This window comes from Glycine max, chromosome 4, assembly GCF_000004515.6.
Source record: "Glycine max cultivar Williams 82 chromosome 4, Glycine_max_v4.0, whole genome shotgun sequence".
NCBI classification, from domain to species: domain Eukaryota; kingdom Viridiplantae; phylum Streptophyta; class Magnoliopsida; order Fabales; family Fabaceae; genus Glycine; species Glycine max.
The window spans coordinates 18166936-18182203 of record NC_016091.4 but is presented as its reverse complement, the minus strand read 5'-3'; the positions used below and the strand labels follow the sequence as shown (position 1 = coordinate 18182203).

Here is a 15268-nt window from a genome sequence, read left to right as displayed (position 1 = left end):
ATATACTTTTGTTTCTAATATAATTTTTTCAAAATCTTAATTACTATTATAGATACTTACAATTTAGATGCTACTATTTAGTATACTTTGTTTTTAATTTGATTTTATTCAATATACTATTATAGATATATTATTATTATTATTATTATTTTAATTTTTCTTACCAATAATAAATTTTCTAAAAAAATATATTTTAATGTTTATTATTTTATTTTATTTTTAAATATGATATAAATATGTAAATATACAAATATTATAATAAAAATATTTAATTGTAATTTTATTTTTTTTATTGAATATTATATTATACTTATTCTCAACTTTATTTACTTTTTGAAATTAGTTACATTACAATATTTTTCACAAGTAAAAATAGTAATTTTCTTTTAATATGCTTCTAAATATTTTAAAAATTCAAAATATTAACGTATATATATATATATATATATTTTATATAAATATAATATAATAAAATCTGTGGGAGTTTAAAATCTAGAATTTTTGAAAAGATAATTTATTTTTAAGAGATTGAAAATAAGCATTGCCCTACTGAGTGAATAAAAACATAATATTTAACTAGCCAATGAGTACAGCTCACTTAGTTGTAACACATATTGGACATATTGAACTGTAGAGAGAACATATATATATATTTTTTAAATATGATATAAAAGCATGATTACTCTATTTATGTTGTAATTTGTGATTTTTATGAAATAATTAATTAATTTCCCCATGGGTTATTTTTTTAAATTTTTTTTCTTAAATAGTAATAATTATTCCAAATTCGTTGAAATTTGTGAGTACTGGTACTAAGCGCCTAAGCGGTGTTTTTCCAAGGCTTGTGTTCAATAGTTCAACAAATCGAAATCGTTCTCTCCTCACTGAGCACTCACTCTATCACTTCAACTCTGCATTTGAGTGAGTGCCTCCACCTTTCTCTTCGATTTTCCAAGTTGGGTGCAATCAAAACGAGATTTTCGTTTATTTTATTCTATTTTCCTGCAGAATCTCAATTGGGGTGTTTTGCTGCCATATATTTCAATAGAAAAAGGGGATTTGCGTGCAAACTTCGTCATGGTAAGCTTCCTTCTTCATTTTTCCTGTGAAAAATTGTCTGAGGTTCAATTTTTAATGGGTAAAATTAAAAACCAAACCCTTGCACCATTTTTTTTTTCTTTTTCTTTTTTGTGTTCGGTGGGTTTGGTTCTCGAAGGGGCATGGTGAATACCTTATACCCAATTGTTTCTATGACTTTAGTGTTGTGCTGTGTATTTATTTATTTATATAGTTGCTAGCTAGACTGTGTAATGCAACTAATTTGTTTACCAGATCTTCTAGTATCAAACTAGATACGTTTTTATGGCTGAACTGCAATTCCATGTAATTTGTTTTTTTTTTTATATGGTTGGGTTTTTATTTCCCCCTCTGTTGTTTGTCATTTGTTTGATTTCATTTGGTTGTGTGTTTTCTGGTTTGTTGTTGTTCTCAGGAGGTATTCAAAAGGGCCATAATACAGCCTGGGCCACCGGAAAGTTTTGCTTTGAGGACGGTTCAAGAAGTAATTAAGCCTCAGGTACGTGCACTATTTTGAAAATTTAACTCCTCTACTGTACTTGGTAATGAGCATTTTGGAACTAGTTTGTAAAATTATGGTTGTAATAATGATTTGAGCTCTTTGTTCTAAGAGTACCTTGGCGGTGGTGGTTATAGAATTGATTGTGTCTGTTAGTCTGATTATTAGTTCCTTGGTTTTTTCTTCTTTTTATTTTTTTTTATTTTCTGAGGGGCAGTGGTGGTGGCCGGGTGTGGGGTGATGTGTGAATGGTTCAAAAAAAGGAAGAAATTTGTATTTAAGGCACTGCAAGAAGAGAGGGGAGGGACTGTCGATTCATAGTTGTCAATCCCAAATAATGGCGTGGAGCAACCAACCCCAAAAATGCTATAACAGGATAGTGGGATGACTGCTCTTTTGAACTGTAAACCTTATATTAACCCGTATATATGCTGAAAAATAAACAAAAAATACATAAGATTAAAGAGAAGTCATTGTTGTTTCATCTGGTTGAGATTGAAGACAGAAGAGAAGAAAGAAGTAGATAATAGGTTGAAATGGCAGTGGGTAGGCAACAACAGTGACTAAATCGCTGGAAATTGGTTGGAGACGAGATGGATCCCCATAAAGCGGCAAGAACAGAGCCTGGACATACTGAAAATTGGCCAGAAAATAGCTACACAGCGGTCTGCGATGGTGAGTAGAAACTGGTGGAGGAGTAAGTGCTGTGTTGAGGGTAGGGGTGCACGAACAAATGTAAGGGAAACCTGAACTGGAAACAAGTCAACTTGAAAACCTGTCTGATTTTCCTATCCCCCCCCCTCCCAAAACGACACTCGGGGGCAGGGGTGAAATAATCTTCAGCCCCATATATAAAATAGCAGCTGTGGAGGCCACAAACTGCTGCAAATGACAGCTTTGAATCATGCGTCTATCCTGTCTGTCGTCACAGTTCTGGCACAGCACAATAGAATGCTATAGTGTGCTGTTAACTACTCTGTTGATTGCAGAAGGGTTTTGCGTTATATGATATCTATAGCTTTAGTTGTGAATAAGACTATGTTTGTCTTTGTCTTTTGACTTGCCTTGTTAATCTGTGATTCCATTTCCATGATGTTTGCATGATTGATAACGCTAACATGAGGTTCCCTTTCTGTTAGTTTTCATGTGATTTTGTTAACTGCTGTAGCTAATTAAATTGACTTGTGTGTGACAGAAACAAACAAAATTGGCCCAAGATGAGAACCAGTTCCTAGAAAATATTCTACGTATGTTGCTTCAGGAGTTTGTGGTATGTCTAACTGTTGCCCTTGTTCCTACATTGGTCTTTTATTTTTTCTGTGCTTGTTGAATGTTTAATAGCAATCTAATTCTACTTAAAAAAATATTCTTGTAAAATACCAATGAGAATGCTCATGCCGTTTATCCATCATGAATGGTGCTTTTTAGGATTTTTTCCCCTATGGTATGCTTTTTATGCATGATATTTATGGGAATGGAAATTTAATATAATTTAATTTTACAACAGGAATTTTATTCCGTTAATTAAATGCACTAGAACTAAAAAGCATTATGCTTGTTAGAAAACAAGATTTCAAGCAATTGATGGAAAAATGGGACATTTAGACAGAGAGAATATCAGAATATTGAAATTCACTAACTACTTGGACTGTTTGTGACACAAAACAGTCTTTATTCTCATATTTATACTAATACTATGACTACCAAATGACACTTATACCTATACTTTGTTTGCCTACAATAACTACTCACTTAATCCCAAAGAGCTTTCATATCATTATACTATATTCTTAACACAAATCCTCACACTAGAAGTTTACTAGGATTTCGACATGTTAAGAAAAGTAACATCAATAAAGCTAGCAAATCAGGATTCCTATGTTTGTTGCATTTGAAGCCTGAGTTATACTACCATGACCTCAACGTGGAAAAAAAAATTCAAATCATTAAGTCACCCACAAATTCCAAAAACACTTAACTTTCCTTGAGTTTCTCATAGTAGTAATCGAGAAACAAACAATTACCAACATAGGCTCATTTCTTTCTTTCTATTTTTTTTAGTAAAAGAAGAAATTTGTTATGACGAAGAAAGGAATATTACACAGGGCTTAAAATAATGAAAACAAAATAGTTTATATTAAGGAACAAGACTAGCAACACGTTGAATTTTACTCAATAATAAAGTTTTATAAAAAGTGCGTAAGATAATATGTTGAAAATATAGTGTCAGTGTGTTGTTAGAATTTCTTTGAAGAACAATGGACATCAATGTAGTAAAGCCATCCAACCCTTAACATATTTGTAAGACAATGTGCTTTATAGTAAGACAAATGTCTAATATATTCCCTAAACAACTGCTTATCCAATGAGTTATGCTACACCCAAACACAGTAAAGTGTATCCAAAACCAGTAAATATGGTCAGCAAAAACTGGTCCAAGTATTATCTTTTTACTCTTTTTCTTTGCATTCAATTGTTATTGAATTGTATCGTATGGAGTGTATCTAGGCACTTTATTTACTCATATAAAGTGACCTCTTATCTAAAAGATTGTTTTAAGAAACATATTTTCAGATATGGGCTTATCTAATGCTGTTGTTGTTCTTCTCCTTTCTCTGTTGCATTGTTTCCTTGGTTATGTCTAACTATGATCGGAATTATTTTGCTTGTACTTTGCTTCAGTCAGCAGCGGTACAGTTTGGGGAGAAAATCATGCAATTTGGCCAATCAATTGATTCTAGTGAAACTACCCAGGGCCACATTCCCCGCCTTCTTGGTCTGTGCACCATTTCACTTATTGGAAAACATTCTTTCTAGTGCTTTACATTAATTTGTTCTTATATTTTGATGTAGTGTATGTTGTGCTTTCCTACAAGGATTTATTTTTAATTATAGGAACTTGTGAACTTCCATGTTTTTGCTTTGCTTAAAGTATAATGAGGGAGATGTTTTGAACTAGAAGCATATAACTTTTTTGATGGTTTGCATCGTTGAAAATCTGGTAGTTTGGTCTTTCCGAAGGAATCTATTTAAAGATTCTTATTTGCTTAGATTTTGAAAATCTATGCTTAGATTTCTCCCAACATGTGATTTGTTTGCCTAACCGGATTCGAGATAACAGATGGCGATGCTGATGGTTGGCCCTTACATGGGCAGTGTGGCAACAGCGGAATAAAATAATCTTTTCAAACGACACTTTTGATGGCAACAAGGTGATGGAGGATGCTATTTTTACACTTTGGATGTGGATGAGGAGTTTTGAGAAAGACTTTGCACTTCCCTACAGTTATTGGTCGACTAACATTTCATCAGTTTTTGTTACTACAGGGGGGTAGAAATTATAGGAAATGGAACTGTTAACAGAGTTTGTACCCAGCTATTGGTTCCCTCTGGGACTGACCTTAGTCTGATTTTGGAACCATGTGGCTGGTAGTCTAACTACTTGTACTGATAGTACCTCTGGTACTGATTATATATATAAATATAATTTATTTTTGCCGATAAAAAAAAAAATTGTGGATTTTATTTTGGTCATTAACTTTTACATTCTAATCCTATTTTGTCCATTTAGGAATGCTTTAATTAGTTATAGTTACATCTTAAATGTAAAGTCCTATGTTTCTCTCCTATTCATGTTGTATGTGGCTTTCAATTTTCAGATATTGTGCTATATCTTTGTGAGAAAGAACACATTGAAGGTGGTATGATTTTTCAGCTGTTGGAAGACTTGACAGAAATGTCTACAATGAAAAACTGCAAAGATATTTTTGGTTATATAGAGAGTAAGCAAGATATATTGGGCAAGGTATATTTCTCAGTTGTTTTTAGCTCTTTGTGCTTGTCTATTTAATTATTTATTGCATAAGTAATTTATCATGACCTATATTTCTCTGGAATTTGTGTTTGCATGACTTACAGCAAGAACTTTTTGCTCGAGGAAAACTTGTGATGCTGAGAACCTGCAATCAGCTTCTTCGTCGACTGTCAAAGGTACATTTGTTACAGATTTAAATAAAAAGTTAGCTTTTGACTAATAACCATCTCTAAATATACTATGGGCCCATTTGTTACAGATTTAAATTAAAAAAAAGTGATTCTGATGTAAAACAATTTATTGATTTTTTTTAAAGATTGTTAAGAAAAGAAAAAGCTAATTTATGTTTGTTTACAATCATAAAAATCATTTTTTGGAAGAGAAATAAACAGCTGATTTTTATGAGAACCATTTTAATCAAATTTTAGATTCTTTTCAACTTCTAATTATTTTGAAAAACTTGAACAAAACATGAAAAACCTTTAAAAGTGAGTATTTTCTTAAAAATGTGATTTGTTTTAACAAAAAAAGCTGTAACAAATGGATCCTACATTATTCCTGCCTCTTTTAGATATACATTTCAACTTTGAGTGCTCTTTTTGTCTCCTTTTTCTCGCTTTACTCTTTTTTCCAATATTCACCTGGGAGTGAATGGTGGCATGTATTGTCTGCTCATTTGGGGGTAAATGAGGACATTTGCATAAGAGTTATCATCTAAATATGATCCAATTTTTATTTGATGACATTTTTATAGATTATAGAGCATCTGTCACTGTTTGCAATCAATATGTTTGTTTACTGGAGAATTTTTTATGACGTGAATTGCTGCCTGAATCACACTGGTAGTACATGCAGACAAACGATTGAAATAGAAAAAACTAGGCTGATTATTAATTACAGAATAATCAATTAAAATATGAAGTCCCTAAACTTATTTTGAATTTTCTATAATTCTATATCCCCTGCTGTGATCTGTTTTTGGTTCCATTGTGGTTTGAATCATGTGGCTGCTGCTGTCCCTATTCTAGCGCCTGCTTCTATTTCCTGCTTTTAGACTTGTTTGGCAACCTAAATATTTATGTCTTCCTGTCAATGATCATTCTGGCAGCCCAGTGGTTCATACCAGTGGTGAATTTTCTTACACCGAAGAATCATTCAGGAGACATTTTTTTTGGTCACCAATGAGTCATATGATGATGAATTGGTTATTTTTTTTTTTTGCTCAGCAAAAATATATACTTTGTATTAGATGAGTACCAGAGGTTCAAAATTACAGTTAGAGATGCCAAGGTCATGGTTCCAGATCAGACTTGAAGTAGTCTAGATAGGAACCAAATCTTGGAAAGCAGGATTACATATTTTGTAATTACAGTAAAGAGAGACCCTCCACTAACAAGTGAAACCTAAACTGAGATTGCTGGACCAATGATTAAAGCTGGTCCCAAAATCCTTTTCTAGATTGCGAAGCCATGTCCAAAGTAGAAAAGCTGCATCGTCCATGATTTTGTTGGCGTTGAAAGTAGCATTGGAGAAGAGTATTGCATTCCGCTGTTGCCATATGGTCCAAGTCAAAGCTAACCACCAGCTCTTCCACCTATTAACCATCACACCCTTAGGCAGCACATTAATAAATTGGAGGAAATGATGCTTTGGGATTTGCGGGAAAGGACCCACAATTTTTACCCAAGACATCGATTCCCACCATAAAGGTGAGATTTTACAGCAGTGAAAAAACAGGTGGCCTGCATCTTCTTCAAAACTGTTACAGAAACAGCACCTCGAGTCATTTACTTCCACTTGACGTCTGTGAAGGTTTGCTCTTGTGGGTAAACGATCCCTAAGAAGCCTCCAGGCAAACACTAATACTTTACTTGGTGCCTTTATCTTCCACAATTCTTCATGAGCCTTGTCCACTGTCCCTTCATGTAGAAACTCCCTCATCGTGTCGTAAGCGCTTTTTGCAGAATAATGACCACTAGAATCTGCCTCCCACACCCATGCGTCTTCTCTTTGAGGATAAATCTGCATACTGTCCACATCATTCAGAAATGAGATTGCCATACCTACCTCGTTATCAAACAGCGGTCTCCTCCAAGAGAACTCCCATTCCCACCCCGAATCCTTGCACACCCTCATCTGCTGAACATTATGATTTTGCTGATTAGAAATGAAGTACAGCCGTGGATATTTAGCTGCTAGTGCTCCTCCTCCCCCATCCAATCATCCTCCCAAAATTTAATTCTATCGCCACGACCCACCTTCCACACTATGCTCCTTGCCAAAGCCTCCCCATGATCCGGATGATGTAGGGCCAGCCTTAAATCTTTCCACCAAGTAGATTCTTTATTATCCCTAGATGCCTCGTGCAAGCTCCTCCACCCTCCATACTTGGACTCCAATACTCTAACCCATAGGGCGCCTTACAACAACAACAACGCCTTATCCCACTAGGTGGGGTCGGCTACATGGATCAACTTCCGCCATAATGTTCTATCAAGTACCATACTTCTATCCAAATCATTAATTTCGAGATCCTTTTTGATAACCTCTCTTATAGTCTTTTTGGGTCTTCCTCTGCCTCGAATTGTTTGTCTTCTCTCCATTTGGTCTACTCTCCTCACTACAGAGTCTACCAGTCTTCTCTCTACATGCCCAAACCACCTAAGTCTATTTTCCACCATCTTCTCTACAATAGGCGCTACTCCAACCCTCTCTCTAATAGCTTCGTTTCTAATTTTATCCTGTCGAGTCTTACCACACATCCACCGCAACATCCTCATCTCCGCTACACCTACTTTATTCTCATGTTGGCTCTTGACCGCCCAACATTCTGTTCCGTACAAAATCGCCGGTCTTACCGCAGTCCGATAAAACTTTCCCTTTAGCTTGATCGGTACCTTTGCATCACATAACACCCCCGATGCTTTTCTCCATTTCATCCATCCTGCTTGAATGCGATGATTCACATCCCCTTCAATTTCCCCATCATCCTGTATTACAGGCCCAAGATATTTAAACCGTGTGACTTGAGGGATAATATGGTCTCCTATTTTCACCTCTGAGTTAGAAACCCTCCTTCTTTTGTTGAACTTACATTCCATATACTCCGATTTGCTTCTGCTTAGGCGAAAGCCATGTGTTTCTAGAGCTCGTCTCCAAGTTTCCAACCTCTCATTCAACTCCTCCCTCGACTCTCCAAGGAGGACTATGTCATCTGCAAAAAGCATGCATCTCGGCGCTATCTCTTGGATTTGTTCCGTGAGGACATCCAGAATTAAGGTAAAAAGGTAGGGGCTAAGGGTTGACCCTTGATGTAAACCAATTGTGATGGGAAAATCGTCTGACTCTCCACCCTGTGTCCTAACACTAGTCGATACCCTATCATACATATCTTGGATAGCTCGAATATATGCAACCCTAACCCCTTTCTTCTCTAGCGCTTTCCACAAAATCTCTCTAGGCACTCTATCATACGCTTTCTCCAAGTCAATAAAAATCAAGTGCAAGTCTTGTTGGGCCATGCGATATTGCTCCATCACCCGCCGTAATAAATAAATCGCTTCCATGGTCGACCTTCCCGGCATGAAACCAAATTGATTCTCAGTAACTTGAGTCTCCTTTCTTAATCTCCGTTCGATCACTCTTTTCCATAATTTCAAGGTATGACTCATGAGCTTGATTCCCCTATAATTTGCACAATTTTGTATATCCCCCTTGTTCTTATAGATTGGCACTAACGTGCTTCTCTTCCATTCCTCCGGCATGTGTTTTGACCTCATAATTTCGTTAAAGAGTTCGGTGAGCCACTCAAGACCTCTATCTCCAAGAGTTTTCCACACTTCAATAGGTATGTTGTCTGGCCCCACCGCCTTACCATTACTCATTCTTTTCAACGCTTCCTTTACTTCCTGTTTCTGAATCCGACGATAGTACTTATAGTTCCGGTCCTCTTCTCTTGTGTCTAGACTGCTAGAGTCATATCCATATCCATCATTAAATAAGTTGTGGAAATACACCTTCCACCTTTCCTTGATATCTTTTTCATGCACTAAGACTTTGCCTTCTTCATCCTTAACACACTTTACTTGATCCAAATCTCTAGTCTTCCTCTCTCTACCCTTAGCAAGCCTATATATAGATCTTTCTCCGTCCCTGGTTCCTAGAGCTTGGTATAGTCCGTCAAAAGCTTGGGCTCTTGCCTCACTCACCGCCTTTTTGGTTTCATTTCTAGCTATCTTATACTTATCCCAAGTTTCAGAATTTCTACACCTAGACCACTCCTTGAAACCCTCCTTTTTTACTCTAACTTTGCTCTGAACATTTTCATTCCACCACCACGATTCTTTACCCCTAGGTCCAAAACCTCTAGATTCACCCAACGTCTCTTTAGCCACTTTAATAATCTCTTGGGACATCTTGTTCCACATATCATAGGGCGCCTTGTTGCTGAAATAAATTCCACTTCCATTTTGCAAGCAATGCAATGTTGAAAGTGTTCACATCCTTGATTCCTAGCCCTCCTTTTTCTTTTGGGCGGCACACTGTGTCCCATTTTACCCAAGCTATCTTGTTATGATCCTCAGTGCCTCCCCATAGGAATTGTCTCTGTAAACGAACCAGCTTATTCACCACCACTTTGGGAACCCTGAAAAATGAAAAGAAATATATAGGAATGGATGTTAAGACAGATTTTATGAGAGTCACTCTCCCCCCAAAAGAGATGTATCTTTGCTTCCATCTCGCTAATTTTCTCTCACACTTAGTAAGTAGAGGATCCCACGTAGTGCTCCTTCTTGGATTTGCACCAATAGGAATGCCAAGGTAGGTAAAAGGAAAGGACAGCAAGCCACAGTTGAGATAATTTGCTGCTTCAAGTTTCCACTGCTCAGTCATTCCAAATGCGCCGAATTTGCTTTTTGCGAAATTAATTTTAAGACCCGAGACAAGTTCAAAAGCCCTCAATATTGCTTTGATTGCTTTTACGTTCAACATAGTAGCCTCCCCAAAAAATATTGTGTCATTTGCGTACTGAAGGATGCTGACGTCCACATTATTTGAGCCCACTTTGAATCCCCTATACAGATTTCTTCCCACAGCTGCCTTTAGTAACCCATTTAAAGCCTCAGTCACAATGTTAAATGACAAGGGTGCTAATGGATCCCCTTGCCGTAAACCTCTTTGCGGGGTGAACTCATATGAGGGACTACCATTCACCAGAACTGAGATAGAGGCAGATTTTAAGCAACCCTCGATCCACTTAATCCATTTGAGGCCAAAACCCATTCTTCTCAGCATATACAATAGGAAATCCCATGCCACTGAGTCGTAAGCCTTCTCATAATCAACTTTAAACACAATGCATGGTTTCTGGCCTTTTTTTGCTTCATCAACAACCTCATTTGCTATAACCGCACTGTGTAGTAAGTGCCTACTTTCGATGAAAGCAGTTTGTCTTTCGTCGATGATCAGAGGCAACACCTTCTTCAGGCGGTTGGCCAGAATCTTTGCCACTATCTTGTAGATGCAACCTATAAGTGAGATAGGTCTGAAATCATTCAAGGATTGTGGTTCTGGCACCTTAGGAATGAGGGCTATAAATGATGCATTGCAACCCTTTGGGAAACTTCCATTTGTGTAGAATTCATCCAGGAATCTGAGTATGTCAGGTCTAATTAGATACCAGAACCTTTTGATGAACTTGAAATTAAGACCATCTGGACCTGGACTTTTTTTGCCCCCACATTCCCACACTGCCCTCCTTACCTCCTCTTCCTTGAAACGCTCCTCCAACATATCATTTTGATGGCTTTCTATGGTCTGAAAAGGTATATCATCCAATCGTGGTCTTACTTGATCTGGTTCTTGAAATCTTCGCATGAAAAATGATCTGACTTCCTCTTTGACCCTTGATGGCTCTTCGATCCAAGATCCATCCACCATCACTCCTTTTAAGCAATTGTTTCTGCGTCTGGCATTCATTACCAAATGAAAATATCTAGTGTTACAATCCCCTTCCCTAATCCATTTAGACCTTGCCTTCTGCCTGAGTAAAGACTCATGTGATTGAGCTGCACTCCATAAGTCTTCCTGAAGGTGCTTTCTGGTTTCTATTTCAGTGGGGGTTAGAGGTCTATTTGCTGCATCTGCCTCCAACAAGTTCAAATCTTCCTCAATTTTCTTGAATTTCTTGAAGGTGTCCCCAAATTGTTCCTTATTCCATACCTTTAGCCTTTGCTTCAGTCTTTTAATTTTTTCTTTCAACACATACCCACCCCAACCACTTTGCTGAGTACCATTCCATGATTCTTCTACCACCTTCCTGAATGATAAGTCCGATAGCCAGCAATCAAGGATCCTAAAAGGTTTAGGACCCCAATCAACAAATTTAGATGTGAGCATAATTGGACAGTGGTCAGAAAAATTTCTGTTCAAGGTTTGCTGGGAACTTGCAGGCCATTTGGTGAGCCATTCGGGGGACACCAGGAATCTGTCCAACTTACTCCTAGCGGTACCATTCGGCCTAAACCAAGTGAACTGATTACCCACCCATGGTACTTCCTGGACATCCAAGTCTCCAATCCACTCATTAAACTCATTTATGTGGCTTTCTCCCCAACCCCTAATGCAATTGCCCACTCTTTCTGACACAAATCTGATATTATTAAAATCACCCAGGATACACCAAAGCCCCCCTTGATTCTGAATTTTCAGCTGTTTAATATTTTCCCATAGGACTCTTTTTTGCTGAATATCACACGGTGAGTATACTGTAATGATATGAATTGGTTGTGTCTCCTGGTGCCATTTCCCTATCAGCATTATGAAGCCTTGCCCTATGACCTTCCTTTCTAACTTGAAGCTGTTTTCACTCCATAGGCATAGAATTCCACCTGCTGAATTCGTTGCTTGTTGTGCTTCCCAACAAACGTCGGAATCCCCCCACAAAGCTTGGCACATGGATTTATTTATAACTTCCTTTTTTGTCTCTTGTAAGCATATCATATCTATTTTTTGTTTATTGACCAGTCTTCTAATTGCTGGCCACTTGAGCCCCCTTCCCAACCCTCTAACATTGAATGTGATTATATTCATTGTGAAACTCTCCTGCATCCCAATCTGTGTGCTTCTTCTCGATCTCTTGTCTCCATGTCCATTATTTTTGTTGCAGGATCCCCTTGCGAAGACCCACTGGTAACCCCCAATGACTTTACCAACTCCCACATATCTGCTGCCTCCTGCATGTTAGAGGGAAGAAAATCTGCCTCTGCATGTTGAATTTGTGTTGGTCTAATGTCGTTGTTCTTGGTGCTTACAAGTTGTTCGGGCCCATGGTTGTCTTCAACACCCTCCACTGGCTGAGATGAGGTTTGATTATTTGGCTCTGGATCCATTTCATCAATTAAATTCAATCCATGTGTAAGGCCCGAAATAGATTTCCTTTTGGAACTCCTTTTACGTGAATAGACTTGCCATTTGGTTGCTGGTGGGCTTAGGTTCTGTTTTGGGTGAGTAACATGGGGGGTGTGGATAGCGTGATCCAGCCCATCAGCAAAATCCCCTTCCTGATCACGTGACCCTTTTGAATTTGAAATATGAGTCTCCAAAGTCTCATGCTGCCCTTCCTCTTCAAGCTTTCCTCTTCCAGACTCCAAAACATCCTTTGCGTCAGAGGTTGGAATCCCAATTGTGCCTGCAGTGCCCTTTTCATGAAAGTCTCCTTGTCGCTCACATGCAAGGTAGGTAACGGCAGAATCCAATGGGCAAGTACCGCTGTTTGATGGCTGCCCGTTGACCGTTGGAGAGTTTGCACAGCGGATAATAGCTTTATCCTTTGGGGGGACGTTCTTTTTTTGTCTGCTGGATAAAGAAGCTCCGACGGGATTCTGGGTTCCAGGAAGGGAAGCTTTATCGCCGACCGTCGTCGTGACCGCAGTGGGAGCTCCGTCCATCATGTCTTCATGGAGACCCTGCCCTTGCATGCGAAAGTCAGGGCTCGCCGACGAGGTAAAGCTATATGGGTTCTGCCCCTCGGCGTTTGGCTCTACCGCCGTGACCTCCACCTCCTGCTGGTCATCCACTCAATGTTGCTGATCTCGTTTAGTGTTCCGGCTTCACTGTCGTCAGATTCTACTTCTTCAGATGAGCCGTAGACACTTCCCTTCCGGCCATAGCAATTGTCAGAGCTGTTACCATTTTCTTCCACAACATGCACAGTATACACCTCCCCATGTATATGCACGTTGACTGCATGTTGTATGTATGGCTGCCGCGGTGTTTTGACGAGAACCCAAACCCTATCCATCCTTCTAACCAACTCGACGGCGTCGTCGACATCCACCATGTCTCCTATTGCGGCCACTATCTTTCTGATCTGGTGCGTGTCCCAATCCGTGAGTGGTAATCCCCAGCAGTAAACCCATGTCAGCCTGTATTCTATGCGCAGCTTAGGGCTCCATTTCTCCAAAGAATGGAAAGGAGTAGATCCTCCCTCTGTTTCCTCCTGCATCATCAGCTCTGCACCTTCGTCGGAGAGGCCCTGCAACAAGACCATGTCGGCACCCATGTATTTTGGCGATATGTCGGCACTGATATCCCAGTATAGGTCATCTTCTACCCTGTCAAACATAGCCAGATTTTTCAATCTTCCCACCCACGCCTCTTTGGCCCTCTTCATCAACGATTTTGGGATATCTAGGTACACTGAAGACCACGATGTACCATTATGGCCGCTGGCATTACCTGCGATTCTCCTTAATCCTGGACCAGTGTTATTTCTCGCTACTACCTCCGCATACGACCCATGGTGTGTGGTCGATATAGGCTGTACATAGCGAGGTATTGCTTCTTCTTTGTGCACGTCCTGCCTCACCTTGTTCGTGACCGAGATTGGCTTCACAACTTTGTTTCTTCCAAATTTTGGAATATTTACGTGCATCTTGAGACCGCCAAACACGATGTTATCTAGTGTCCACTCCAACTTCTGTGCGTTCTCGACACCTTCAAATCTAACAAAACCGAACCTCCTACCATGCTTGTTTCTGTTCTTAGCAATAAAGATTTCCCTTACGGCACCAAACACTTTGAAGTGGTACCATAGTTCTTCCTCCGTCGTGTCGTCAGGGAATCGGGTAAAGTAGAACGATGTTATGTTTTTTCTGCTCCTCCAATTAGCTCTACCATAGCTCTGTCCTTGCCCTTGCCTGCTCCCGGCATGTCTACGATGAGGATCCTCTCTCACCTTCTCACTGTTACGCTCTTTGGTTTGGGTCCTATGCTTAACTCTTACCCACCCATTCTCACCTTCTCTCGAGCTCTCTTGGTCTCTCCCACTCTCTTGCTCTCTCTCAGTCTCTCTCTCTCTCTCACTCTCTCTCATGCTCTCTGTATATGATGAATTGGTTATATATATTCATAACCATGACATGGTGCAGTGTGCAATTTAATTCCTTGCAAGCAAAGGAATAGCATGGTGTTTTTGGGAAAATTAGACAAAAGGATATCTTGGTAAAAATACTTCTAGTTTTGGGAACAATTAACCACTATAGTTGTTTACTATTTTATTGAATCAGTTAGTTGTTAATCATTAACCACTGAATTTTTTAAAATTGAACATTGCTAAATGAATGTAGACTGAGGCTCCCTCCAATGCAGAGTCTGGGAGGTCATCTGTACGTAAACTTTGCTTCTATGTGAGGATGGACTGTTTCCTTTATTTTGGGGGAGAGGTGATAAGACTGAATTTCACATGGGGGTGTGGGATTTAAACGCCTGCATTGAAAGTAAATTCTACTCAGTTGGAGCCTAGTGTCCATGGTTCCTTTTTTTTCTCCAGCTTCCTTGCTTTTTGATAAAATACACACTTTCGCTTCTTTTGATAG

At 38.8% G+C, this 15268-nt stretch overlaps 1 protein-coding gene across 1 annotated transcript in view; it reads left to right on the top strand.

The window, feature by feature from the left end:
- The first annotated feature begins 783 nt into the window (after positions 1-783).
- Positions 784-15268, top strand: part of LOC100781333 (THO complex subunit 1) — a 38905-nt gene continuing 24420 nt past the window's right edge. The window contains exons 1-7 of the mRNA XM_003522846.5: positions 784-921; positions 1009-1080; positions 1493-1576; positions 2772-2846; positions 4259-4352; positions 5236-5381; positions 5495-5566. Of these exons, the coding sequence (XP_003522894.1) occupies positions 1078-1080; positions 1493-1576; positions 2772-2846; positions 4259-4352; positions 5236-5381; positions 5495-5566 (474 nt within the window). The 5' untranslated portion in view covers positions 784-921; positions 1009-1077. The remainder of the gene's footprint in view (positions 922-1008; positions 1081-1492; positions 1577-2771; positions 2847-4258; positions 4353-5235; positions 5382-5494; positions 5567-15268) is intronic.